Source organism: Garra rufa, chromosome 20, assembly GCF_049309525.1.
Source record: "Garra rufa chromosome 20, GarRuf1.0, whole genome shotgun sequence".
NCBI lineage: Eukaryota > Metazoa > Chordata > Actinopteri > Cypriniformes > Cyprinidae > Garra > Garra rufa.
The window spans coordinates 15,276,656-15,303,765 of NC_133380.1; the positions used below are offsets into that span (position 1 = coordinate 15,276,656).

Genomic DNA, 27,110 nt, shown 5'->3' on the forward strand with positions numbered 1-27,110 from the left:
ACTGGTCTGTTTTTGTTTTTTGGTAAATATGATTCATACAAATTGCAATGACACAAACATTGGTGGTCAGTCATATTGACAGTCTAACATTAAGCTATTTTTTTAAATAATACAGTCAAACCTAAATTTATTCGGACACCATCAACATTTCTTGCATTATCACAGTTTATTCGCTATAGTTTAGAAAATAATAATAAAATATGACACAAACTTAAAAGTTGAATTGTCAGAACAAATCTTGATAATGTCAGATATAAAGGTATGTAACAAAACATGTTCAGGTCAAAGACCTGAAAAATAAATCACTTATATAAATGAACTATATTTTATACTATAAAATATCAGAAATTATATCTGGTGTCCGAATAATTTTTGGTTTGAATGTATTGGCACGAAACGTGAGTTATTTCGACTATGCTCTCATGGTACATTTGTTTAAAAAAATGTGTATGGCTTTTGAATAATTTTAGCAAAGAATCTCTTTAGATTTCGTGGGATATGCAAAGTGTAATGAATGATACGAGTTTTAATTGACTGCGCTATAGTTGACATTTTGAAGTTCATTTATTTATTTTATTATTATTAATAATATTTTTTTATAAATCAAAAACGTTAAAATTTGCTTGTGGAGACTTAATTTGTTAAATGTTTGCCTATATTTGCAACATTATTTAATATTATTCGCGTCTTGGTCATCTATATGTGTGTGTGTTATTTTTAATTAACCCCACATATCTTCCTGTGACTTACGTATTCCTATAAGAATAATAATAAAATACGTTTTACAACTGCAGCTGACTTAATAACTAATCATATTTGTTTTTAATTTACGCGATGCCGTAAATATGTAGCCATAAATGAGGAGCATGTCAAAATGTAAACTAACCCTCCGTTGTTTTAATCCTTTGACTTCTTTGCCATAACTGCGTGAGACCTTATTAACGTGTCATAGACTGTGCTGCAGCTGGTTCGACGGTTGGCTGGAGATCCCTGGCGGTGGATTTTCGTCTTTCTATCGTCCCGGGAAACCCTGAGAAGCAGCCGCAGCGTTTAATGAGCTCCATTCATCTGGACCAGCATGACCGAGGCGATTTTTCCCGTCTTGTAGACTGACGTAACAATATTACAATGAAAGGATGCATTTTCTCGGGCTTTATGAAAGTCTCGGCTCTCGTATAGTCACCAGGGGGCATGCACACGTCAATGCAGCGCGGGAAACATTTTAACATCGTAACATTGTAACGTCGGATCGGGGGAACGTTCGAATGGACGTAGGAGCAGCTCCGCGGCTCTTCATATCGCTGTAGTTTGTGTTACGGGAGGTTCCTGCTGCCCCCATCCATCTCTCCGGCTGTTGTTGTGAATTGATCTAACATGGCGACTGTACCCGTCTATTGCATCTGCAGATTACCTTACGACGTAACCCAGTTTATGATCGAATGCGACGCCTGCAAAGACTGGTTTCACGGCAGGTAACCGCAATATTTCGTTCAACTATTTAAGTGTGGATTTGGATGGAAGCGTTTTGCTCCCGTGCGCACATTTTGCTTTGCTCTCAAGAGCGAGGGCCGCTTGAAGAAGAAGGCGGAGTTATATTTAGCTGGCTCGGTTGACACATTTTTGTGAACGGTACAAAAAGATTTGCTTAATCGTAAAGCCATTTCGATGTATTTTCCACGATGTGGACTTGATCTGCGTGCATCGCACGCTTTGGTTGCGTCTCAGATTGGACCTTGTCGTAGTAGTGAGCCGTGGGTGTCTGCGAACACGAATGGCTTTTCTTTTACACATTTTACCTTCCTTTATGCGCCGTATTCGTTCAGATTTGCTCCTACACCACTGCTTTGAAATGTCTTAAAACTGTCCTTGTCCTTTCTGTTGTCTCCTGGAAGAATAATAGGCTGCATACGAGCCAGACATTGCAGATTCAGAGCCGCTCTGCACATTTTTAACATGTATGACATCTAGCCATTATCATGCCCTGTATTCATCATTAACAAAACCAGTAAGTTCAGGTTTATTCGCCGTATAGGTGCTTTGAAGCATCACTGACAGCAGCATGTAGTCGGAGCAAACGAGTTTAGCTCGATCCAATAATGGGAGTCGATCTGTACTGTTCTTTTTTTTAATTTCATCTTAAATTTCCCCCGCCGATTGTTTTGTTTTCGCCGCAAGAGCGAAACTTACGCGAGACGGTTTAAAATTCTATTTCTTCAATGTAAACAAAGAACAAGCGTTCCAGTTCACTGACTGATACATTTACGCGCGTTTAATTTTAACCCTTTAATGAGCCGAGCGATTGTTACAGTTCAATCGTTCCAGTCAAGAATATCACTACATGACGCCTATTATCGTTTAACGATCTAAAGAGAGTGACTGTTTAACACGCACAACGCGTTGTAAACTCTCCTCTCGTTCTCACACTGAATACGCGGTTAACTGCATATTCAAATGTCTAAAGAATTGTTTGAATTGACACTTATGTTTGTTTCTGTTGGACTGACCGAGCTTTACCGCCCTCAGTGATTTTAAACCTTTCTGACCTCTGTTGAGAGGGTAGGGCGACTGATTCTGTGAGCTCAAATGAAGGGAGAAACCAGTTATGACTAATAAGTATGGCTTAAACGTGTGTACACGCTTTTGTTAACAACGATTAAGCTGTTTATGACAGGAGTCTTATGACAAAATCATATTTGAAGTCTTTTAGTAGGTCTGTAACTTTGACATTGCAATATGGAAGTTGAATGTTTGTGATAGTAGTAGGCTACAGCATTTGTATGCAGAATCTTATAATTTAGTACAATATCTGCCAGTGGCATTAGTTCGGTTCCTCTTTTTATGCTTGCTATCTTTAAAACACTAATAATCACACAGCTACAAAATAAATGTTATCTATAAAATGTGTTTAGTTACCTTAGTTTCTCTATGAAAAGTATAAGAATTAGCTTTACGTTCAATACATTTTAAATTAAAACTGGTTACATGTTTTAAGTTAAATATTACAGCTTTGACTGCTGCACTAAACCATGAAAAGTTTCAATTACAGCATTTATAGATATATCATCGTTTTTGTCTTGCAAAATGAACAGTGATGTTTATCAGCACTGGATTGAGAATCTGTTATTCTGTAGAAATGCACAGAAAGCTCAGCAGATTTTTTTATAGAACTGGAACGCCTGTTTTCACAATTACACACATCCCCCATCCTTTGCATGTTTGTTTATTAAATATTTTGGTTAATGTGATGATGCTTTCAGCTACTGAGAACTGTGTAGTACACTCAGCTCTATTTAGCACGCTTGACTGTATTTAAATCTATTGCACAGAATTCAATTAATAAGGCTTTTTCTGTCTGGCTATTTTTTTTTTTTATTGTCAGCTCTTTTATTTAATCTAGCCATTTGTTGGAAGAACCTCTGTAAGTAACTTCCCACAATCATAGAAAACCTAGAACTTTGAGGAAATGTTAAAGTTGTGTTGTTCTTGTCCAGGCCTTGAAAACAAAATAGTGTAGTGAATATGCATTTTTCCAGTTTGCTTATCGGCTAAATAGGCGTATGGCTATATATTTTATTGCTTGGGTTTAAATGACGTAGAGTAAACTTGTTTAAAAGCCATAATGATGTATTATACTTTTCAGGAATGTTAAAGTCAGTGAGTAAAGCGGTTTTGTAAAAATCCATATCACATATTACTGGAAAGCTAAAAGAAAATTCATAGAGTGTGGGAAACCTCTGAGGTTACACGGCATGTTCAAGGACATGCGAACTCAGTAACCTCAATTTTAACCTCGCTTTCAGCTTTTAGCAGCCAAGTGATCTAAACCTAAACCTCAAGTTTAACTAGAAGTCTTCAATCATTAGCTTTTAGAAACGACTTCTTTAAAACTGATCAGATGACAGATCATCATCGCCAAAGATATTAATAAGTAGTTCCACTTCCATACTATTATTACAACTTCCTGTTGTTGCCTGAATTAATCATATAACATTCCAAGTGTTTATATACTCTTCATAAATGTTTAATCAGTTCTGAAAGGTTCTGCTATGATCAGCATACGCTTCCATCAAGAGTAAACATGTTGATATAATGATTTCTGCAACCGTACTGGCAGGCAAACAGAAATGAACGCTGAAACGTCTGAAACACACCTCCTGACCACATGCTGCTGTTTGTGGTTGTGGGCGTGTGCTCGCGACACTTCAGGTGGTAATGAATGACATCATTCCCTTCTTTCGCAGGGCAGGATGCCAGCTACAAGTGGCGCGTCAGATTTTAAATGAGATTTGTCCCATTACCCATAATAGCTAGTCTGTGACAAAGCAGCTTTGGCATATTGCGCATGTTTATTAAATAAGTTATAATAATACACTAATTGCACCTGCCTTGAGGACGGCTTTACATGGAGAATCATTTAGAGCTGCCATAATATCACTGCATATTCCTTAATGCTGTGTCGTATTTTATTGACTCATTTTCTTCTACTGCTAATAACCAAAAATGTAATATATGGTGTTTTTTCTTTGTATTTTTGTCTGAATCTGTCATGACAGTGTGTAATTACATTGTCTCAGGCTCATGTTCTTCCAAGGATGGCCTGATGTGTATGTCATTGCGTTGAATGGTTTCCCAGGTCTTTTTTTTTTTCCCCTGAGTGAATTTTTCATTTGGAATGGGTTTTTAGAAACTAGTTTACTTTCCTGTTGTTTAGAGACAGCATAGAGTACAACTACTGCATTGAGGTACTTAAGGTGTTGTTGCTGCTTTTAAGAAGATGCTTTCTTAGACATGACTATTTCTGGAAAGCAGTTTGAGGCTTTCTCCTACGACAACACTTCTCCTGTCCACACTTAACATGCAAAATAGCCCTGTAAATAAACATCATCATCATCATCATGCGCTCTGCTTCGGATCCATTGCAGGCGGTTGTTTGACGATTTAAGGTTTATTGCGCCAGCACAAGACGTGTTGTATTGAATGTAATTTCACAGAGAGAAAGCTGTCTGTACCAGTCTTAAAGAAACAGTTCACATAAAATTGCATTATTTACTCACTGTCCTGTTGTTCAAACTTAAATGCTGTTATTAACATTTTTTGATTAATCTTCACAGTGTACTTCAAGTAAAAAAATAACATATATATTATTTTATCATGTTTAAGGTGCGTTTTGGATATTGACCACAGTGGTTGTTATAAATAATGTTGCATGAACATTGCATGAAAATTCTGCTTTTGTGTACTGTGAAAGTAAAAATGGCACAGGAATGTGACCCTGGTTTTGACCACAAAACCAGTCTTAAGTGGCACAGGTATATTTGTAGCAATAGCCAACAATACATTGTATGGGTCAAAATTATTGATATTTTGTAAATTTCCTACCGTAAATATATCAAAACTTTTGTTTAGTAATATGCATTGCTAAGAACTTCATTTTGGCAGCTTTAAAGGCGATTTTCTCATTATTTAGATTTTTTTTGCACCCTCAGATTCCAGATTTTCAAATAGTTGTATCTCAGCCAAATATTGTCATATCCTAACAAACCATACATCAGTGCAAAGCTTATTTCAGATTATGTAAAATTGACCCTTATGGCTTATGTTTTGTGGTCCAGGGCCACATATGCCATTTTTAACTATTAAAATATAAAATCAAAATTAAGGCTACTATCAAAAACATGTTACGTATGTATGTAAATCATACACACACACACACACACACACACACATATATATATATATATTGAGATGTATACATAATCTGAAATCTGAATAAATAAGCTTTCTATTGATGTATAGTTTGTTAGGATATGACAATATTTGGCCAAGATACAACTTTAAAATCTGGAATCTGAGGGTGGCAAAAAATCAAAATGTTGAGAAAATCGCCGTTAAAGTTAAATCCAAATTAAGTTCTTAGCAATGTATGTTATTAATCAAAAATATAATATGTTTTGATATATGTACGGTAGGAAATTCACAAAATATCTCAATGAAACATGATCTTTACTTAATATCCTAATAATTTCTGGCCTACAAAAATATAATTTTGACCCATACAATGTATTTTTGGCTATTGCTATAAATATACCTGTGCTACTGGTTTTGTGGTCCAGAATCTATATATATAAACATAAAAAATAATTTTCACGCTTTTTTCTAAATAATATGGCACATGAGTACTATTTTATAGTGTTTTTGGATATTTATCACTGTGGTCTCTAAATTATTGCCACTTAAATGTGGTATGGCGGATGGGTTTGTAATGACATAATGGTGAATAAATAACTGCACACTATTAGATTTTGGGTGAACTGCTCCTTTAAATTTAAAAGGTATTGGCCTTTTAATGGCAGCTTGCAGATACTCATGATAAGGATTAGCTAGGAAAAGGCGAAGAACATCGAAGAGTGTATTTCACTGCTAATCCTGATGCACGAGTGGGCGGTTTGACCCTTCAAACCCACATGCACTCTTTGTTGTAGTGAGGCTCAGTGAGACTTGGTTCCTTTCACTTTTGCTATGATTCAAGGGTGCTGACACCACCCACCATCTGAGTGGACAGCGTGTGTGATATTCATACGACTGCACGTAGTAGTTATACCACACTGGAGGAGAGCCATAATGGACACTCCCAATTCAGTATTTGCTCATGACCCGAGAACAGCTCCTCCTAATGGCAGGAATGTGTTATAGATACATCGGGTTTATATTAGTATAGGAAGAAGAACATTTGCTCTGCAGATGGGGTGACAAAAATGCATACAGTGCCTATAAAAGGTTTTCAGCTTCTTGGAGGTTTTTCATGTTTGGTTCGTTTATAGCAATGAATCACAGTGGATTTAATATGGGTTTGTTCTTTATTTTTGCTGCTGATCAGCAGAAGACTTGTAATGTGAATGTAAAACAGATGTGAATTAGAAATATAAAAATGAGAGAAAATTAGAGAAAATTAATCCTCATGTCGTTCCAAACCTATATGACTTTTTTCTGTGGAACACAAAATAAGATATTTTAAAGAATGCTGGTATATTTCGGTTCCTATTTGGTTTGCCAATTCAATGAAATTAAATGGGAACTGAAACTTTACAGTGTCTTCTTTTGTTATGTATATGAAAGAAAGCCATACAGGTTTGGAACAACATGAGGGTGAGTAACTGAAGACAGAATTGTCATTGTTAGGTGCACTGTCTCTTTAATATGACACGCTAGTGCACTCAGTTTGGTTTACAAGACACAAATAGTAAAGTGAAGATCACTTGTGTGAAGTCAAGGGCCACTAAGTGACCACTGACAACTCTGGAGGAGTTGCAAGCTGAAGAGACTGTGATACGACAACTGTTGCCTGGGTGCTTCAACAGCTTTATGGGACAGTGGTGAAGAGAAAGCCACTGTTAAAAATGTCACATGACATCTCGGCTGTAGTTTTGCCAGAAGGCATGTGGTAGATTCTGAAGCCAGCTGGAAGAAGGTTGTGCTTGTTGGCCATCAGACTAAACGCCATATTTGGCACAAGCTGAGCGCTGTGCATCATCGGAAACGCACTATCCCCACCGTGCAGGACTGGATTGTGGACCAGGACGGTTCCCTGGGGCCTTGGAGCTCCAAAACCTCAGGACATGTGGCCTGAGCCTGCCAAACAAAGCAGACCACTAGGGCCTCTCTAAGGGGCCGCCATAGCCAGGAAAATAGCAGTGGGTAGATGTGAGAGAGACTTGTCCACACGAAGAAGGTCTGTAATATTTGGAGAAAGCCATCTGTTAGCATTCCCATTCAGAATATGTCATCAGAATTCACGGCTGATTTTTAATGGCTGTCAGTGGAGAATGGGTTTATTAGAACCAGATCTTTGAATACTTATATAGGCACTATTTGTTTTACAGAATCATAATTAACCAGATTTTATTTTCTTGGAACTGTACAAGGCACAGCAGTTGTCAGCACTGCATGGATCTTTAGAAATAAATACATATGCATTCTGTGTTTGTTATGTTACAGCTGTGTGGGAGTGGATGAAGATGAAGCACCAGATATTGACATCTATCACTGTCCTAACTGTGAAAAGACTCACGGCAAATCCACCTGTAAGTATCTTGCCTTGGTACTGTGGTTGGTACCAAGGAAGCTCCACAGTATTCAACAGAAATATAAATGAGACAAATCAAATTCTATTGTAAAGAAACTCTCACTGAAATGTTGATTTAGTTTAGTTAAACTGTAAATTCATCAATTATGAAATGTGTACAGTTCAGCTATATAGAAGGCAATCAACTCACTATTCATCACTTTTCAGTTAGTTCAACATTAAATCATTTTAGTTTAATATGGTATAATAAGGAACATTATTTACACTACCAGTCAAAAGTTTTTAAAAGTCATTAAAAGATTTTTTATTATTTAAAAAAGTCTCTTCTGCTTACCAAGCCTGCATTTATTTGATCCAGATTTACAGCAAAAAAAGTCAAATTTTGAAATACTTTTAGTTTTTAAAATACCTATTTTCTATTTGAATATATTTTAAAATGTAATTTATTCCTTTGATTTCAACGCTGATTTTTTAGCATCATTGCTCCAGTCACACGAGCCTTCAGAAGTCATTCTAATATTCTGATTTGTTGCTCAAAAAACATTTATTAATATTATTATTATTGTTATCATGTTGAAAACAGCTGAGTAGAATTTTTTCAGGTTTATTTGATGAATAGAAAGTTCACAAAATCTTTTGTAACATTATACATGTATTTATCATCACTTTTGACTGATTTTAAAGCATCCTTCCTAAATAGAAGTATTAATTTTATACATTTTTTTGACTCCAAGCTTTTGAATGGTATAGTGTATAATGTTACAAAAGCTTTTTAGCAGATAAATGCTGATCTTTGGGTCTTTCTATTCATTGAAGAATCCTGGAAAAATGTACTAAACTGTTTTGAATATTGATAATAATAATAATAATAATAAATGTTTCTTGAACAGCAAATCAGCTTATTAGAATGATTTCTGAAGGATTATGTGACACTGAAGATGATGCTGAAAATTCAGATTTTTATCACAGGAATAAATGATGCTTTAAAATGTATTCAAATTAAAAAACAGTTATTTTAAATTGTAAAAATATTTCAGAATTGTACTGTTTTTGCTGTACTTTGGATCAAATAAATACAGGCTTGGTGAGCAGAAGAGACCTCTTTAAAAAACATTACAAATCTTACTGTCCAAAAACGTTCGACTTAGTGTGTAATATAATAATAATAATATATCATATTATTTATAATGTATTATTTTAAATATAAGTGAATGCATTTAATTCATATAATGCATATTAAAGAGCACAATTTTTCAAAATTTAAACTGCAAAAATAATAATAAAATTGACAATAATATTACAAAATGAGCACTAAATTAGCATATTATTCACTGAAGGCTGAAAATTTAGCTTTGCCATCACAGAAATAAAGTACATTTTAAAATATATTCAAATAAAGAATAGTTTTTATTAAATAATGTTCTGTTTTTACTGTATTTTTATTTACGTTTTTGGTAAAATATTACAATAAGGTTAATATTAGTTAACTTTACTTAGCATGAACTTAGAATAAACAATACTTTTACAGCATGTATTAATTTTAGTTAATGTTAATTTCAACATTTACTAATGCATTTTTAAAATTAAAAGTTTTAGAACTAACATTAACAAAGATTAATCTATAATGTAATAAATGTGTTGTTCATTGTTTGTTCATGTTAGATAATTGATTAACTAATGGAATCTTATTGTACCACTTTCTTTGTGTGGGTACAATTTAATTTAGATTTGAATTAATTTCATAATTTTCAATATATTTTTGTACAATTAGAAGATAAGGGTTTTTATTTGTTGTATGAATCCTCTCCTTTAATAAATTAAAAAAAGCTTTAGATAATCAATAAAATACTGATTTACAACATTTGCAGATGTCTTTATTATTACATAATGTTGCTTTATTAAGTAAGTGGTTTCAACAAAAAATAACAAGTATATTGTGTTCACCGTGTACGATTTTGATTTGGTTTCATCTGTTCACAATTTTAACAGTGAAAAAGAAAAAGAGCTGGAATAAACATGACACGGGGCAAAGCGGAGACGTCAGACCGGTTCAGAACGGCAGTCAGGTGTTCATAAAAGAGCTGCGCAGCAGGACATTCCCCAGGTATAGTACACCTGTGTTCAAACACCTTTGTGAAGATCATCCCAGGCCAGTGTGAAGAATTTAAAGGGCCAGTGCTTCTAAAAAGTCCAAGTCCTTCAGTTCATTAAGTGTCCAGAAGATGGCGCTATTTGATCAGCTTTGCTCAGGCTCTTAACTTTTCCGCCAGACATGTGAAAAAGATTCAAGTATGATGTCTTGGAGAGATTGTGTAGGTGATATGCTGACGTTATCTTTTTCCACTGCAGTTCAGAAGATGTGGTGGTCAAGCTGTCTGGAAGTCAGCTGACATTGGAGTACCTTGAGGAGAATGGATTCAACGAGCCAATTCTCATCCAAAAGAAAGACGGACTGGGGATGGCTATGCCTGCACCCACGTTCTACGTCAGTGATGTGGAAAACTATGTTGGTGAGTGTTTTAGAATGTCGAATAAAATCAACATTCCTCTTTTTCGATGAAGTTAATGTTGTTCTAACCGATATCTTCTTTTTATGTTCAAAGGACCTGATGTTCCTGTGGATGTCATCGATGTAACCAAACAGACACAAAGCAAGATGAAGTTAAAAGAGTTTGTTGATTATTACTACAGCACAAACAGAAAGAAAGTATTAAATGTGATCAACCTAGAGTTTTCAGACGCAAGGTAAGCAGTTCTATATAAAGTTGGATTGGGTTGCATTTTGGAAGTCTGTACAAATTTGGGGAAATTTCATGGATTTTGGTACCAATTTTAATAAATTTTAATACATACTCCTTCATTTATTTTAAGGGTCAAAAGGTCATTTATTAAATGGAATTTAGTCTTCAAGTTTTTTCTCAATTAAACATTGCTTCATTTTTTTTTTTAAGTAATAATGAAAAAATTTTTTTTTTTACATTTTCACATTTTACAGCAAAATCAAGTAACAAAAAACAACATTGTTTGATCAAATATCAATATGTTAATACATGTCATTAATATGTTTTTATTAATGGAGTTTGGTAACATGAATATTTACTATCCTTTTATATCTCTAGAATGGCCAATATTGTTGAGAGTCCGCAGATTGTGCGGAAGTTGTCCTGGGTGGAAAATTACTGGCCTGACGATGCATTGTTGGGGAAGCCCAAAGTGTCCAAATACTGTCTGATCTGTGTGAAAGACAGCTACACAGACTTCCACATTGAGTGTGGAGGTGCCTCTGTGTGGTATCACGTACTAAAGGTGACTCCTGCATGTTATATCTGTTAAGAGGAAACACTGCATGCACCTATCAAGTTTGAGATTTTGGGCTTTTTGGTTTTTCATAGTGTTTTTTCAGACTAGTGGAAAGAAAACATAAAAAAAAACACTGTTAAGTGTTTCTTTTATAGCACTTTATCTATTTGTGTCAATAGATTTCAATTACAGTGCATATTTTTAAAGGCCGTTTTCCCAAATTAGTTTTTTCTTATACACTGAGCCCTAAATCTACATTTCAGTAACACTTACACACACCAAACTTTACATTTTTATTCCTGTCTATATCCTAAAGGTATTTACAGAGGGATTTTTTCATGTATAATTTGCTTATTTTATTCCCCCCAAAATGGTAAAAAATATAGTGTTTCCTGTCTGTTCTAAGTCTTTTCTGAATTATGTCGTGACAAAATGGGATACCCAAAATTCCCTCTGTAAAAACTTTTGACTCTAATATGTCAAAAAAAAAATCAAACAAGAATTTTGAAACTGACTTTATCCAGTGTTTTATTTATTTGTTTATTTGTGTACTAGAAATGTATGCAAATTAGTGCATATTTCATTATATAATGTCTCATTTGCATATTTAAACCTAACAATGTTTGCAATTATCAAAGTATGTTTGCAATTATCAAAGTAATCAATGAACTGGGTAGGTAAGGTGATGACTATTAGTTAATTTTTTTTACCCTATTCGCCTGCTGTGTCTCGGCTTAAGTAACAAATTTATATTGCAGTCAGTAGTTAACTGGTCATTTTAGTACATAAGATTGAGCACATTTTAAAGGGATAGTTCACTAAAAAGTGAAAATCCTGTCATTAATTACTCACCCTCATGTCATTCCATACCCATAAGACCTTTGTTCATCCTCGGAACAAAAATTAAGATATTTTTGATGAAATCCGAGAGCTTTCTGCATAGACAACAATGCAACTACCATGTTCAAGGCCCAGAAAGGTAGTAGGGACATCGATAAAAAAGTGGGATATCAGTGGTTCAACCGCAATATTATGAAGCAATGAGAATATTTTTGTGTGCAAAAAAAAAGTACCACACATAAAATAAAGTCTTTTTTTTTCTTTGTGCATAAAAAGTATTATCGTAGCTTTATAAAATTAAGGTTGAAACACTGATGTCACATGGACCATTTTAACAATGTCCTCCTCAACTTTCTGCCGGGCTTGGAACATATCAGTTGCGTTGCTGTCTATGCAGGGTCAGAAAGTTCTCGGATTTTATCAAAAATATCTTAATTTGTTTTCTGAAGATGAACGAAGGTCTTACAGGTTTATGGGAACCACATGAGGGTGAGTAATTATTAACAGAATTTTTTTGGGGGTGAACTATCCCTTTAAGAACATTTTATTACATGGTTCTCTTGAATACTTCATTTTCATTGACCAGTCTCTGCATTCTGCAGTTCAATATTGTTGAATAGTTTGTTGAACTGTGTATTTCACTTCTGTATTTTATAGGGAGAGAAAATCTTCTTTCTGATCAAGCCCACTTCTGCCAACCTTTCTCTGTACGAGCGCTGGAGGTCCTCCTCCAACCACAGTGAGATGTTTTTCGCTGATCAAGTGGACAAGTGTTACAAGTGCACACTGAAACAAGGGCAAACTCTTTTCATTCCATCAGGTGAGATATCAGGTTGCCAATAATTAGATTTAACTTTTAAATGACTCTAAGATAACAACATTATCTTGTTTTTATTTAATGGCAGGTTGGATTAATGCAATACTGACTCCTGTAGACTGCTTAGCCTTCTCTGGGCATTTTGTCCACAGTCTGAGCGTGGAGATGCAAATGAGGTCAGTGATCTTCCCCTTAGTTATGTATTTCCCATTATGCATCAAAGAGGGACATTTGATGCATTGTTGGATTAGCTTTTCACTAGGTTTTGGAACAGAACTAGTGCAAACAAGTTTAAACTTTATATATTAATATTATACAGTCAAAACAAAAATTATTTAGACACCAGATATGTTTTTTTTACTCTTGGGTGCAGGACACTACAGTTTATTTATGTAAGTGAGGATAGCAAAATAAACTGTGACATATTATACCCAAAAATTATTCATACAGTGGACTACCAGTAAAAATGATCAAATTTGGGACCAAAAATTAGACACTTTGTCCTGACCATGTTTTGCTTAAGTGTATTTTTGCTAATGCGACCTTTTTACACCACAGACTGAACAAAATTAAAGGAGAAGTTAACTTTCAGAACAAACATTTACAGATAATGTACTCACCCCCTTGTCATCCAAGATGTTCGTGTCTTTCTTTCTTCAGTCGTAAAGAAATTGTTTTTTGAGGAACAAAAATTTTTCTCCATATAGTGGACTTCTGTGGTGCCCCCAAGTTTGAACTTCCAAAATGCGGTTTAAATGCAGCTTCAAAAAGCTCTAAATGATTCCAGCCAAAGAAGAAGGGTCTTATCTATTTTTTTTTTTTTTTATTACAAATTATATACTATATTAATCTCAAATGCTCATCTTGTTTCTCTCTGCAATGTGCATGAGTAGTCTGTGCATCTCTGGTTCAAAACAGTTAGGGTAGGTCGAAAAAGCTCCCATCTTATTTTCTTCCTTAACTTCAAAAATCATTTCAAAATCGTACTACATTGCTGCAGAAGTACTGACCCAACGTTTGCCAGTTGAAGTTGAGGGAGAAAATGAGATGGGAGTTTTTCAACATACCCTAACTGTCTTGAACCAGAAAAACATAAATTGTAATTTATATAATTTATATGGTTTCGCTAGATAAGACCCTTCTTCATCGTCTGGGATTGTTTAGAGCCTTTTGAAGCTGCATTTAAACTGCATTTTGAACATTCAAACTAAGGGCACCATAGAAGTCCACCATATGGAGAAAAATCATGAAATGTTTTCCTCAAAAAACATAATTTCTTTACGACTGAAGAGAGAAAGACATTAACTTGGATGACAAGGGGGTGAGTACATTATCTGTAATTTTTTGTTCTGGAAGTGAACTTTTCCCTTTAGCACGGCTTGGTAATTGGTCAACAAAGTACTGATATTTGTGTAAATATTGTCATACTAACAGCTGTCTGAATTTTTGGTTGATTGTAATCCATTACATACCTTTATATCAAAGTTATATGACATTATTAAGATGAATTTGTTCTCACATAGTTTAACTCTTGAGTTCTTGTCATATCTAAACTATAGCGAATAAACTGTGATAATGTGAGAAATGTTGAAGGTGTCTGAATAAATTTTGGTTTGACTGTAAATTAAGAACAGTGGGTATGATGCATACTGTGACTATTATGTAGGATTATAAAGGCCTAGTGTGTTTGGCTGTTGACATTTTAAATGTTATTCCAATGCAGTTTGCCATACAATGACAACTGGCGGTGATGCAATTGAAGCGCTCAAGCGTCAAACCTTCCCTGTTCTATTCTTGGCACTTTGAAGCCTCTGTAGGAAAAGAAAGAGGGGAAGTCAAGAGCATATGCTTTTGCCTTCTGAAGTGCTTTTCTAACATGTGTGAGACCACGATTTCCTCTCAAGGCACACTTTTCAGTAATCCTCTCTTTGCTTCTCTCCTCAGAGCATATGAGGTGGAAAAAAGACTCAAAGTTGCCAGCCTCACTCCATTTCCAAACTTCGAAACAGCATGTTGGTATGTGGGGAAATACTATCTGGAGCGGTTTAAAGGTGAGCAATAAATATGATAAAACCTTAGTTTTTATCTGGCTTGTTTGTAGGCCTTGTCATTTCACAAAACTCACAAGGAAAAAAGAACAGTTTCACTGCGTCATTTACGTTATTGCATGTTTAAATCATTCACAGCAAAACTGCCATGTGTGAAGTGGCTTCAAAGGTTTTGCTTTCAAAAATTGCCTTTCCATCCTGCACAGCGCAAGATTTATCCGTAATAGTGAACTGTGGGACTGGAAATAAAAAGATCTAATGTCGTAAGGTAGACTCAAATGGCTTCCTTCTCCCCCGCTTCGTGCGTGATCCTGGAAGGGGCCTGCTGAGCAGATGAGGAGGTTCTGGATAGCCAGCATATTATTGCAGTCATTAGATCGGTGCATCGCGGAGTTCACAGATGATTAGCTTCAAAAGGCAGAATCACTTGCTCCATTACAACCTGGTGTTTAAACTCCCCTCATCTGGCTTTGGACTGTATGTTTATATTTCCACCATTTTACCCCGTCACGTTACTTAATTTTGCCAGATTGCTGTAGAGCGCACATTGCAAAAAGGACCGCAGTTGGTCTCCGAGCTATCTGATGTTCAGATGGGGGAATCGGCTTTCAAGGTCATCTTTTCAAGGGTTCAACTCTTGTGTGTAACTTCAGGTAGAGGGGAAAAAAGTCCTTGGCCCCTGGCCCAGCAGGCCGACTGGGCCGCTGCCAGCTCTATTGCTTCCCTTCTCATTTCAGTGTTTCGGCTTTCACTTTATGTTCATGTTATTAATTTAAATGCAGTGTGGAATATATTTCCTGTAGTGGCTGTGTATCCAGTCCAATGTAATCAATGTCGAAGCCGGTGCGCCAAAAAGGCGCGTGACTGTTTTTAGGCCCCTCTGGATTGAAGTAATCAGTTTGATATATGAATGGCCTTTGTTATTGAACAGTAATGGGTTCGGTTGAAAATGTAGTCCATTTTTATTTCTGGTGTAATGTTTCCCCGCTTCTTTCAGCGAGTTTCATGCTCTGAGCGTTTCTGACAGGGCGACCACGGTCCTAAGCATTGCTGCTAATGATTTAAGGAAAGTTGGACCTTTCACCAATTTGCCTATTTAGAACACAGCCCTTTCTAGAGAGACTCTTATGTTACTAATATGGCACTAGATGAGTGTTTGGATCCAGATGGGAATAATGGGCTCTGATGCAAAATTTCCTTAACATTTTGCAGGTTTACATAAGGCAAACAAACAACCACCTCCTTACTTGGTACATGGTGCCAAAATTGTCAATGGAGCTTTTAGATCGTGGACTAAAAAACAGGTACGCCTCGCTACACATTGTATTAGTTCCAATAGTCTGTAGTTTTGCTGATTCAAATGATGTAACTTGACCATGACTCTTTCTCTCTTTGTCTTTCCCAAAGGCTCTTTTAGAACATGAGGACGAGCTTCCAGAAAACATGAAGCCAGCACAGCTCATTAAAGACCTTGCCAAAGAGATTCGGATTTCAGAGGTGAGACCTCGCAAAGTCGTTGACTCAGAGACTCGTCTTTACTTTCATTTATTCAGATATAATCTTGATTTTTATTATGTAGAATGTCTTTGTACATGTTTAATCAGATATTGTCAGAAGCAGTAATGGCTGACAGCTTCTCCACTATGTCTTTGACTCAGAATGCAACAAAAGCCATAAAGAGTGAACCCAGCAACTCAAAGCCCCCGGCAGAGGAACCCCCGTCTGCTCCGTCAGAACCAGAAGAGCCCACGTCCCCTGCCCACATCTCCACCCCGCCAAGAGATAAGCCAGCCAGGAAGAAAGCCACAAAGCCACCCAAACCACCCAAAATGCCCAAGGCACCCAAACCACCGAAGGAACCCAAAATAAAAGAAGGTGGCAAAAAGAAAGCCAAGAAAGCAAAAGAAAGTATTTTACCTGAGAAAAAGCCCTCGAGTCTGGCAGCTCTTGAATCCCATGCAAAGGACATCCTGAACAAGATGGACCAGCCTAAAAAAGTAAAGTTTTTCAGCCTTAGGATATTCGATATGTGTTTATGCATTGGTGTTTTTTTAGAGAAATCATAATTTCAACCAAACATCCAAAAACTATTTAATGCAATTATTAAAATGCCGTAAAATCTTGTTAAAAAATTCAAAGGGTCAGAACGATAAAAAAAATAATAAAGTCTCTAATGCAAAGCTGCATTATTTGATCATAGTAAAACAGTCAAATTGTATTTTAAATATGGCTGTCACTGATGAGTATTTTGGTAATCAGTCAATTATTCGGACAATTAATCGAGTAATCGGATAATTATAATAATTTTTTTGTTGTAATTAAGTGAACCTAAGTGAACAATAGCCTTCAAAATGACTTAAAATACATATATAATAGCAATGAGGCAACAATAATTAGTTCAAATAAAGTATCAAAAGTAAGTAAGCATATGGTTTTATTGAACAAAACTGTTAAAATATGTAATGTATAAAAATAGCTAACGTACATTAATGTACATTAATGCTAACAGTAATATATTAAAAAATATATATACATACGTGTGTGTGTATTTATATATACATAATAAATACACACAGTTCACACACAGATATACTATGCAAACATAAACTTTTATTTTGAAACGATTAATCACAACTAATCGATTTGCAGCTCTAACCGAAACATGTAAACTCAGAGCGAGTGTTTCAATTTTATTTTGAAATCGCCACTTTCCATATTTGTCAAAAACCAGCAATAGAGCATTTTTTTTAAAACGAGAACTCAGATTGAATCGAGGAACCATGACAGCCCTAATGTTATTATATTTGCGATTCAGCCTTTATTGTCTTTATTTAATATGCTAACTTGGTGCTCAAGAAACATCTCTTATTATTATCAATTTTAAAAACAGTTGTGCTGCTTAATATTTTATGGAAGCAATGTTACTTTTTTTAGAATTTGTATATGAAGAGCAAGTTCAAAAGCAAGCATTTATTTGAAATAGAAATCTTTAGTAATTTTATAAATGTCTTTACTGTCACTGACTTAAAGTAACAGTTTTGAGTCAGTTTATTGAAACAAACTGAACATAAACAATTTATAATGATGCTGCACTAGCAAAATCATTGTGAATATCTTCCCCTGCTCTAGAACTGTCAGAATGCACTTTTATCCATTTATAATATCTTTTATTGTCTCTTCCATTACACACAGCTGGTAAAGACCGGGCTGAGTATTTTGGAGAAGGAGACGAGTAAACCGAATGACGTTGATAAGTTTAAGATGATTCGAGAGCATAATAAGAACAAGACGGAGGCCAAATGGAAATATAAGGTACGTTTGTTAGGTTTACAAACTGTAATGAATAACTCTGGGTCGTGTAATGCAAGCATAATGATTTCCTTAGCTGCGACATAGATCAGTGCTAAAGCGAAGCTTTGAAAATCCATGCAAATGATATCAAACCCCGACAAGTTGAAAAGTAGCACAGAGGGCTTTGGGATCATCCAGAAGTGATTTACACATTTCAGATCAAAGCAATCAGCAGAAATAACTCTGTGGCTCAGTCACTCTCTCTGTTCTGGGCTCATCAAATCAGCAGAACCCTTTACCCAGGCTCAGAGTTTACCTAATGCTTTAATGCTATGTCGTATTCCCGACATGCCAGCTAAGTATTTACATATGCCTTCATTTCTGCTATAAAAATGAGTGTGTTGTGTCATTATTGTTGGATAACATGGGATGGCTTTTGTAGGAAAAGCTTAATTCTGCTGAACGGAAGGCATTATGGGGCTTTCGTTCAAGGGGGAAAATTCAATGCCAGACAGTCCGGGAATGTTTGTAGTTGCTCCAAGTCTCCTGATCCTAGTGCTCCTTTGCCGCTCGCCAAACATTTGCAGATGGAGAGGAGTCTCTGCTAGATAGTCTTCAAGGTCATCAGCCGCAATGGCTTCAGTCTTTGACGTCTGATCACAGTGGATGTGGCTGACAGATAGAGGCTGACAGCGAAGACCTATGAAATGTGTGAGACGGAAAGAGTTTCAAAGCACTGATTGTTGGTTGGTGTTTCTTTTCATCTTTCAGAATAGCAAACCTGACTCGTTATTGAAAATGGAAGAAGAGCACAAATTTGACAAAAGCCTACTCAGCCATAAAGACAACAAATTTGCATTTTCATTGTCGAATAAGAAGTTGTTGGGGTAAGTGCAGTTGTATTAAAGTTATACAGTTAAATGTTGTATATTTTAATTGAATTGTGTCTTTGCACCGGATTGTTTCTTCTGACAATCCAACTAATATTCTGTCATCTGGCTTTCTCAGATCAAAGATGCTCAAGACGCAGACCAATTCGAGCGTTTTTGGCTCAATACAAAACATTAAGGAAGAAAAACCCAAGCCTGTGAGAGACGAGTATGAGTATGTCTCTGATGAGGGGGAGCTTAAGATCGATGAATTCCCAATCAGGAGGAAAAAGAACGCAGTCAAGAGAGACTTTTCCTGTAAGGTTTCATGATATGTGATCTTGGCTAGGGTGATTTTCTGATTAAATAAAACATCATTTAAGAGCAAAAATGATTATAGACTTTATAATCAGGCCCAGATGGAATCTGTAGACTTCTGTTGCTTTTATTTTTTACACTGATTTTGGTTGACAGTCTACAGAAATGAGTGTTAAACAGAGTGGATAGTAGTATAGTCTTATTGGCGTTTGAAATATAATAAGATTAATCAAAATATTTAATAAACAAACACACAAGGGGTTAGCAAGTCCAAAATTAAACCTGCCAGTGATAAGTGAATTAAGTACAATTTTACTGGTCATAAATAATTCAATAATATTCTTTTGCATTAGTAGCAAACATCTCAGGTCATTGTGTTACATGGCTCAAAGACGTTAAGATGTCCACGTCAAAAGAAATTTTCAAAAGTGATTTCATCTCCATAGAAACTTTAAAGGTTTCAAATAAGTTTTTGGAGAATAAAATATCAAAATTTGGTTGAAATAATGTTACACTGGCATTCAGTGTAACACAATATTTATGTAAAGATTCTAACAACATTCCATATATTTCTTTATTAAAATATGTAAAAGAATAAGGGATTATATTTAGTTTTATTGTGTTTTAAATGAGTAAACAATTCTTACTGACAAACGGGCAAAACCTAGGATATTGGCAATTTTAAAAATGTAGAATAACAACTAATTAGTATTTGGGGTGTAATATGTTATAAATTGATTTTTGTTGTAAATATGCCTGGGTGCCTTCTGTAAATTAGAGGAAAATGTATGATATTTATTTTTTGCTCAGAAAAACGAAAACAAAAATGTAATTAAATTGAACAGAAAACTTTTGAATATTTTATTGGAAAAACAACAAAAATTTAAAGCAGTATTACACTTATTGTTTTTATGCCTAAACCCTTTTTCGTCTTTGACCCACATGTAGACACAAGGATTATGGATTATGATTTTGGCAGTGTTAATTTTGGTCCCTGTGTGATGCATATGTAGATATTTTCAGATCACTTAAAAATCTGCTAGCACTGATTCCATATGTGCCTGCCTATGAGAGATAAACTTGTCTTTTAACTGATTAACAATAAATCTTTCATTTCATGCTATGTGAGAATAATGCTGAACATCTGACATTATTTACAGTTTTATCAAACATCAAAGAGCCCATTCAGCCAGCGAAAAAGCCAAAGCTACTACAGTCGGACATGAAGGTGAGCATAAACTCTATTTAGATAGCCGGTCTTGTATTTTTTTACAGAACATCCATAATATTTCTCTTTAATCAGACAGTGGTAATAACATTAAAAGGCTGATTGACAGTAAACAGGAAGAAATTAGGACCAAATCCAAATCTCCAATCTTTATTTCATGAAGTAGCTGATTAATTCCTTCTGGATGCATTTAAAACATCGCAGTGCTGATGTTCTCGGCTTGCAATAATTCACCCATAATGTTCCGACTTAAACCAACATACGGCGCAAATCAAAGGGAGCGAGCTGCAAGACGGAGCCAAATATCACCTCAAAACTGATGAAGGAAATAGCTGTGGACTGAATCAAATGAGAGTGAGAAAGTTAATCAAGACAGAGGCCCACAGGCAAACTACGTGAGGGGTTACAGAAGGTTACAAGATATACCAATGAAAAACCACAAACCTAAGAAATTATGTCTATGCACATATGTGAGCTTATGTCAGGGTATATTAGAATGTCGAACATTTACCAGCTTCTAATGTATGTTTTTGATACACATCTTTTGAAACAGAGTGTATGTTTATACTATTGTTATTTCAGAGTCCAGATTCATCAGATGAGGAATCGCTCCACATAGACACAGAGGCCAAGACGGAGGTCAAAGGTCGTAACTCCAAGGTCTCTAAGAATAAAGGGGGCAGTTCAGCTGGGATTCTGGATCTTCTGCAGGCCAGCAAACAAGTGGGCGGCATTGACTACAGCAACAACAGGTACACACATGAGTGTTTTACCATATGTGTATGAAAGACTAGGCTTAGCCTAGTTTATTAATAAGGCTTAAAGCGATAGTTGACCCAAAAATGTAAATTCTGTCATTAATTACTTGCCTTCATGTTTTAAACCTGTTAAAACGACCATTTCAAACTACCTTCGTTCATCTTCAGAACACAAATTAAGATATTTTTGATGAAATCCAAGAGCTTTCTGACCCTGCATAGAAGGAAATTGTTGAATAAAGTTGATATTTTTGTTTTATTTGCGCTTAAAAAGTATTCTTGTAGCTTCGTAAAATTTGTCACATTGACTATTTTCAGGTCAGAAAGCTTCTGGATTTCATCAAAAACATCTTAACTTCCAAAGGTCTTACAGGTTTGAAATGACATAAGGGTAATTAATGTTCATTTTCATTCTTGGGTAAACTATTGTTACTATAGTTTTTGTTTTAATATTTTTTGCAGCAGAACGTTCTGTGAATTTTAGCATGGTATATTTTGGCATGCTGATACTATCAGCACCGTAAACGGTTTCTGAGAAATTCATCCCCTCTGGAACGGCATTGCCTTCAGTATTAAATTTCACAATATAATCCATAGCTTTCTGTTTTTTTTCTGTCGACTAAATATTTAGCCCGTATATTTGTTGATATGAATATCTGTCAATTTTGCATTCAAGCTTATATTTTTTAAATGTTCTAAATGCGTTACACATGTAGACAGACATCTTTGGCCCTCGCGCGGTATCTAACTGTGTTTGTTTCGAGTTAAAAGAGTTTAAAAATACATGGCTTGAGACCACGCATTTTGTTCCATGCTGCATTGCTCCATCCAACTGTTTTCGAACACAGGAATGTGTCTTCTGTGAAGAATCGTGACTAGTATCATATATACGTGACCCTAAACTGGTGTAATTATACAAGGCTTCCTTAAGCGACTAGTTGTTTAGACAATCCATCGACTGGTCAGTTTTGCACATCCTTAGTTCATACATTTTCATGATTCATGCGGTATGTTTTGTACATCACACATGCTAATGTGACAGAGTGTGTAGTATGGATATGTTTTGTCTTTGGCAGAGGGCCATAGGGAACATACAATTTATGATGAAGTATGTTCCCGAGCCTTAAAGAGCAGAAACACGTCATATTTCTAGCCTAACTGTTAGTTCTTAAACTTCCCACTGTAAACACATCGAGCACAGGCATTTCTTCATCTGTCGAACGATGGCGAAAGTAATCGTTTGCACGGTTCTTCATAAGCGGTTTACATGTGCTGGCATTATTTGTTTAATCCCTCTGCACTATTAATTTGTCAAATACAGCAAAAGCTTCAGGCCATTCCTCTTCATTTTACTGTTTGCTGTTTTGGGCACATTTTTGATGGTCTATTTCCACTGCGCTGAAAGCTGCAAATCAGCTCAAACACAAAATGAGAACGAAAACATGGCTAAAATATGTTAATTTCTCAAATTATTTTTTTGTGCTTTTAAACCTGACATATGACTGCAGGATTGCGGGGAGGAAATGCCTCCAGTCAGTTGCGACCACATTAAACAAGCTTTTGACTCATTGTTCCACCTCACTGGTTAATCACTTAATAGGTGGTAATCTGCACAGGCTAAATCTGTATTTTCTGCTGGTTACCTCAAGCTCGATAGCAGATGTGGACACAATGGTCTTCTCAGTTCACACAGCAGAATCTTCTTCTGACACGAAAAGATCTATAGTGCATGAAGAGAATTATATGATGAGCTAATTACATTTGTGGGAAATGAATGTTTAGTGACAGGGTAAGTTAGAAAAGCAAAAGTGTGCAGATTGCTGGTTTATTGCTTGAGCAGATGTGATTGTAAGAGAGAACAGGTAAGTTTTTGCTAGTGCTTTTAGTTTTGGTTGAATGGAAATATAGAGGTTATAGATTGCATTGAATCTTAACATGGATTTTCATGATAGTCAGGGCCATCCATTAGCTTTGCATGTTCGGTTGATTAAATATAATTACAGACGAAACGGTTGCCTCAGATTTACGTTTAAATAACAGTGCCGTACCTCAGCTGCAGTGGAAATGACATCAACATTTTATGGTGGTTTAAAGGTGAAGTGTGTAATGTTTTTAAATGTAAAATATCATACTACAATATGTATAATATTTCAATATTATATACTATTTTTGTTTTTAACTATATGTAAACTATTTGTGACCCTGGACCTCAAAACCAGTCTTAAGTAGCGCAGGTATGTTTGTAGCAATAGCCAAAAATACATTGTATGGGTCAAAATTATAAATTTTTCTTTTATGCCAAAAATCATTAGGATATTAAGTAAAGATTATGTTCCATGAAGATATTTTGTTAGTTTCCTACCATAAATATATAAAAACATACATTTTAATTAGTAATATGCATTGCTAAGAACTTAATTTGGAGAACTTTAAAGATAATTTTCTCAGTATTTTGATTTTTTTTTTTTCTTTTCTTTTTTTTTGCATCCAGATTTTTTTTTGCATTCCAGATTTTTAAATAGTTGTATCTAGGCTAAATATTGTCCTATCGTAACAAACACCAATTGAAAGCTTATTTCAGGTATACTTGTTTCAGGTGATGTATAAATCTCAGTTTTTCAAAAAATTATCCTCATAACTGGTTTTGTGGTTCAGGGTCACATTTGTTTTTTTTTCCTGAAAAGTGCAAAAAAATTAGTTTGTATGCAGAATTTGTGATATCGCCAATGTTATTCTAGTATTATAGTGTTTCTTAAGATTTTGAATTAGCCTTTATATTTTCAATTTTAGTTTAAATGTTAGTAATTTTATTTTAGATAGTTGCCAAGGCAACATTTCTAATTTTTGTTTACAGTTTCTTTTATTTCAGCTTTATTTCAATTATTGAAAACATTTTTGTTTTTGTTATAGTTAACGGTAACACTGGATATTGCAAAAAATGTTGGATGGAAACACCAGGATGCAAACAGCAATTTAATAATGCACATAAAAACATATTTATTAAGTGGATGAAGACGTGAACATTTTGCTTTATTTTATTTATTATAATGTATAGTTAATTCGCAAATGTGCATCAAAGTGTCTTGAATAATGTGGCCTGGGAATTAGGGCTGGGTAATGAAAAAAATTTCACGTTTAGATTTCTATTCACAAGCTTGCGTTTCAATTTCAGTTTGATTGGATTAGATTCAATATCGATTATTTTGGATATACATCAGGTACAGTACATTGCAAAGTTTCTTAAGGAAAAAAATCTAAACTAAAACTAATGCTGTAAAATATACATGAGAGTCAGCTGGTACTACGTTATAATATTGGGGGTTAAAATGAACTGAGCTTAATAACAAATTTATGTATTTTTCTGAGGTAAATGTGACGTTACATATTGTTTACAAGCTGTTATATTGACTTTGTGGTTGAAACGATGATTGAGTGATTACATGAGACTTGTTTGAATGAGATTTCATTAAGTTATACTCTTTTAACATACCTTCGGATGTTCATTCATGTTTATTTAGTGCTATAACTTGTATTAATGCTGACGCTTCTGTTGAACTGAGGCGCTACAGCACCAATACAGCATTTATTGTTTTAATATTGTAAGAAAATAGACAAAATTTGAAAGCTGAATCTTTGTTTTGTCATAAGTAACAAAGCACAAAGCGTATTGTGATTTATTGGATGGGAGGTGCGGTACTATATTCTGTTTATTAACTGAAAACAGGCTAGACTAATCGTTTCTTGGGATTTAAAAAATAAGAATTGAATAAAATCGAGAAATCTGTATTTTTACCCAGCCCTACAGGAAATACAACCCAACATGGCATCATTTACTCAACCAATGGTGTCTATTTGGGACTATTTGTCTAGGAAATTACACACTTCACCTTTAAGTGTCCATCTCCAACCTCGTTGCTTTCCATCACCCGACTCACTACCTAAAATTCGAATCGCTTCTCATTGCCACTGACACTCGGAGTAATGTACGTGTGTGTTGTGTATTTCTCATTGATGGACTTACAGTCAGCCACCTGCATCCCCCAGCACACAGGAGGCCATCCAGGGCATGTTGTCCATGGCTAACCTGCAGTCATCAGACTCTTGTCTGCAAACGTCCTGGAGCAATAGCCAAGCAAAGAACAACTCGCACAGCAGCGCAGCCAGCAAGAAGCCGAGCAGCGTGGCCGGAGCGACAGCAAGCAACAGCAAGCGACCGGCCAAACGCTTGCCCAAGAAGACGCAAAAGAGCAGCAGCGTGGACAGTTTGGACATGTTCGATGACGACCAGGACCACCTGGAGGCTTGCTTTAGGGATTCTGATTACGGTAAGTTGACTTTCACAAATTTAACTTTCTTTCTTCTGAGGAACACAAAAGATATTTGTCTCAGTGTTTTTGTTGTCCATACAATTAAGTGGTGTAATGTTGTTTGGACCCCAACTTTTAGAAGAGCTAAAGTCATACAGGTTTGGAATGACATGAGGGTGAGTACATGATGACATTTTTATTTTTGGCTGAACTATCCCTTTAAGAACCCATTTGGAGAACAGATTGCAGTTCTCTCATACCTTCATCTTGGATAGCTTGTTTGCAACTATTAGCAAGACCAATTAGTTCCTCTGAGACAATTTGTCAAGGATGTTTCATGATGACTTGGAATTGCCCAGGTGCTCTCAGAGCAAAGCCAAACAGTCTAAATCTGCTCTATCAACGTTCTGATTAGAGTTTGATTTTGACTTAAGGGTTCTCATTCACGGCAAAGTGACAGGCGTGTTTACTCTCAGCGAGAACTTCTCAATCCCTTCTTTCTGAGTGGTCTCTTTTATAGCTTTTGTGAACCCCTTCCAAGAACAGCAAGACCATTAGTAGCCTGTTAATAATCCATTAGCATGAGTTTTAAACTGTTGTTTTAAATGCTTTTTGATCTGATACCCTAATTAGTCATTACTAGCACGCACATTCCCGTCCGGACTCACACTAAGAGAGAGTTTTATCAAACACACGAGCATTCCTCCTTTCTGTAAACATTTTTTTTTTCTTTGTCTTGATAATTTAATTGTTGGAAATTGCGTGTTCCTGAGTAGTTGAGTTCAAAGAAGCTAGGTGCATGCAGGCCGAGGCAGGGCAAGGAACAGCTGCTGTGCATCTGTGTCACGCTAACATCCTGTCCAATGAGAAAATACTTAGCACTGTAGTTTATGGAGTGCAAAAACAGGGTGGTTTCTCATGTACAAGCTATGTGTTTAAAATTAATGTTCTTCGACATTACACATTACATATACATATACATATGGTGTTCCAAAAAGAAAAGACATTCCAAAAGGAATGAAAATGGTGGCATTCATGCATTTTTATTAATATATATATTTTTTAATGTAATATTGAATGTGATGAATATACTTGGTGTTAAATGATAATTGTTTTTTATTTTTTTCCCAGTTTATCCATCTCTGGAATCCGAGGAGGACAGTCCCATTTTCAAATCAAGATCGAAAAAAAGGAAAAATACAGATGACACTCCATATAGTCCAACAGGTAGTATAAAGTCTACAGTTTCAG

At 35.5% G+C, this 27,110-nt stretch overlaps 1 protein-coding gene across 2 annotated transcripts in view; it reads left to right on the forward strand.

The window, feature by feature from the left end:
- Positions 1-936: 936 nt before the first annotated feature.
- phf2 (PHD finger protein 2) overlaps positions 937-27,110 on the forward strand; it is a 31,083-nt gene continuing 4,909 nt past the window's right edge. The window contains exons 1-19 of one of the 2 annotated variants that reach the window (XM_073825606.1): positions 937-1,472; positions 7,996-8,081; positions 10,073-10,187; positions 10,433-10,593; positions 10,687-10,828; positions 11,203-11,389; positions 12,881-13,043; positions 13,129-13,216; positions 14,985-15,091; positions 16,301-16,392; positions 16,496-16,585; positions 16,747-17,085; positions 18,281-18,400; positions 19,151-19,266; positions 19,388-19,566; positions 20,727-20,794; positions 21,377-21,546; positions 25,597-25,877; positions 26,991-27,086. In XM_073825606.1, the coding sequence (XP_073681707.1) occupies positions 1,375-1,472; positions 7,996-8,081; positions 10,073-10,187; positions 10,433-10,593; positions 10,687-10,828; positions 11,203-11,389; positions 12,881-13,043; positions 13,129-13,216; positions 14,985-15,091; positions 16,301-16,392; positions 16,496-16,585; positions 16,747-17,085; positions 18,281-18,400; positions 19,151-19,266; positions 19,388-19,566; positions 20,727-20,794; positions 21,377-21,546; positions 25,597-25,877; positions 26,991-27,086 (2,698 nt within the window). In that variant the 5' untranslated portion in view covers positions 937-1,374. Of the gene's footprint in view, positions 1,473-7,995; positions 8,082-10,072; positions 10,188-10,432; positions 10,594-10,686; positions 10,829-11,202; positions 11,390-12,880; positions 13,044-13,128; positions 13,217-14,984; positions 15,092-16,300; positions 16,393-16,495; positions 16,586-16,746; positions 17,086-18,280; positions 18,401-19,150; positions 19,267-19,387; positions 19,567-20,726; positions 20,795-21,376; positions 21,547-25,575; positions 25,878-26,990; positions 27,087-27,110 lie in introns of both variants that reach the window. The other variant, XM_073825605.1, reaches the window with a different exon arrangement.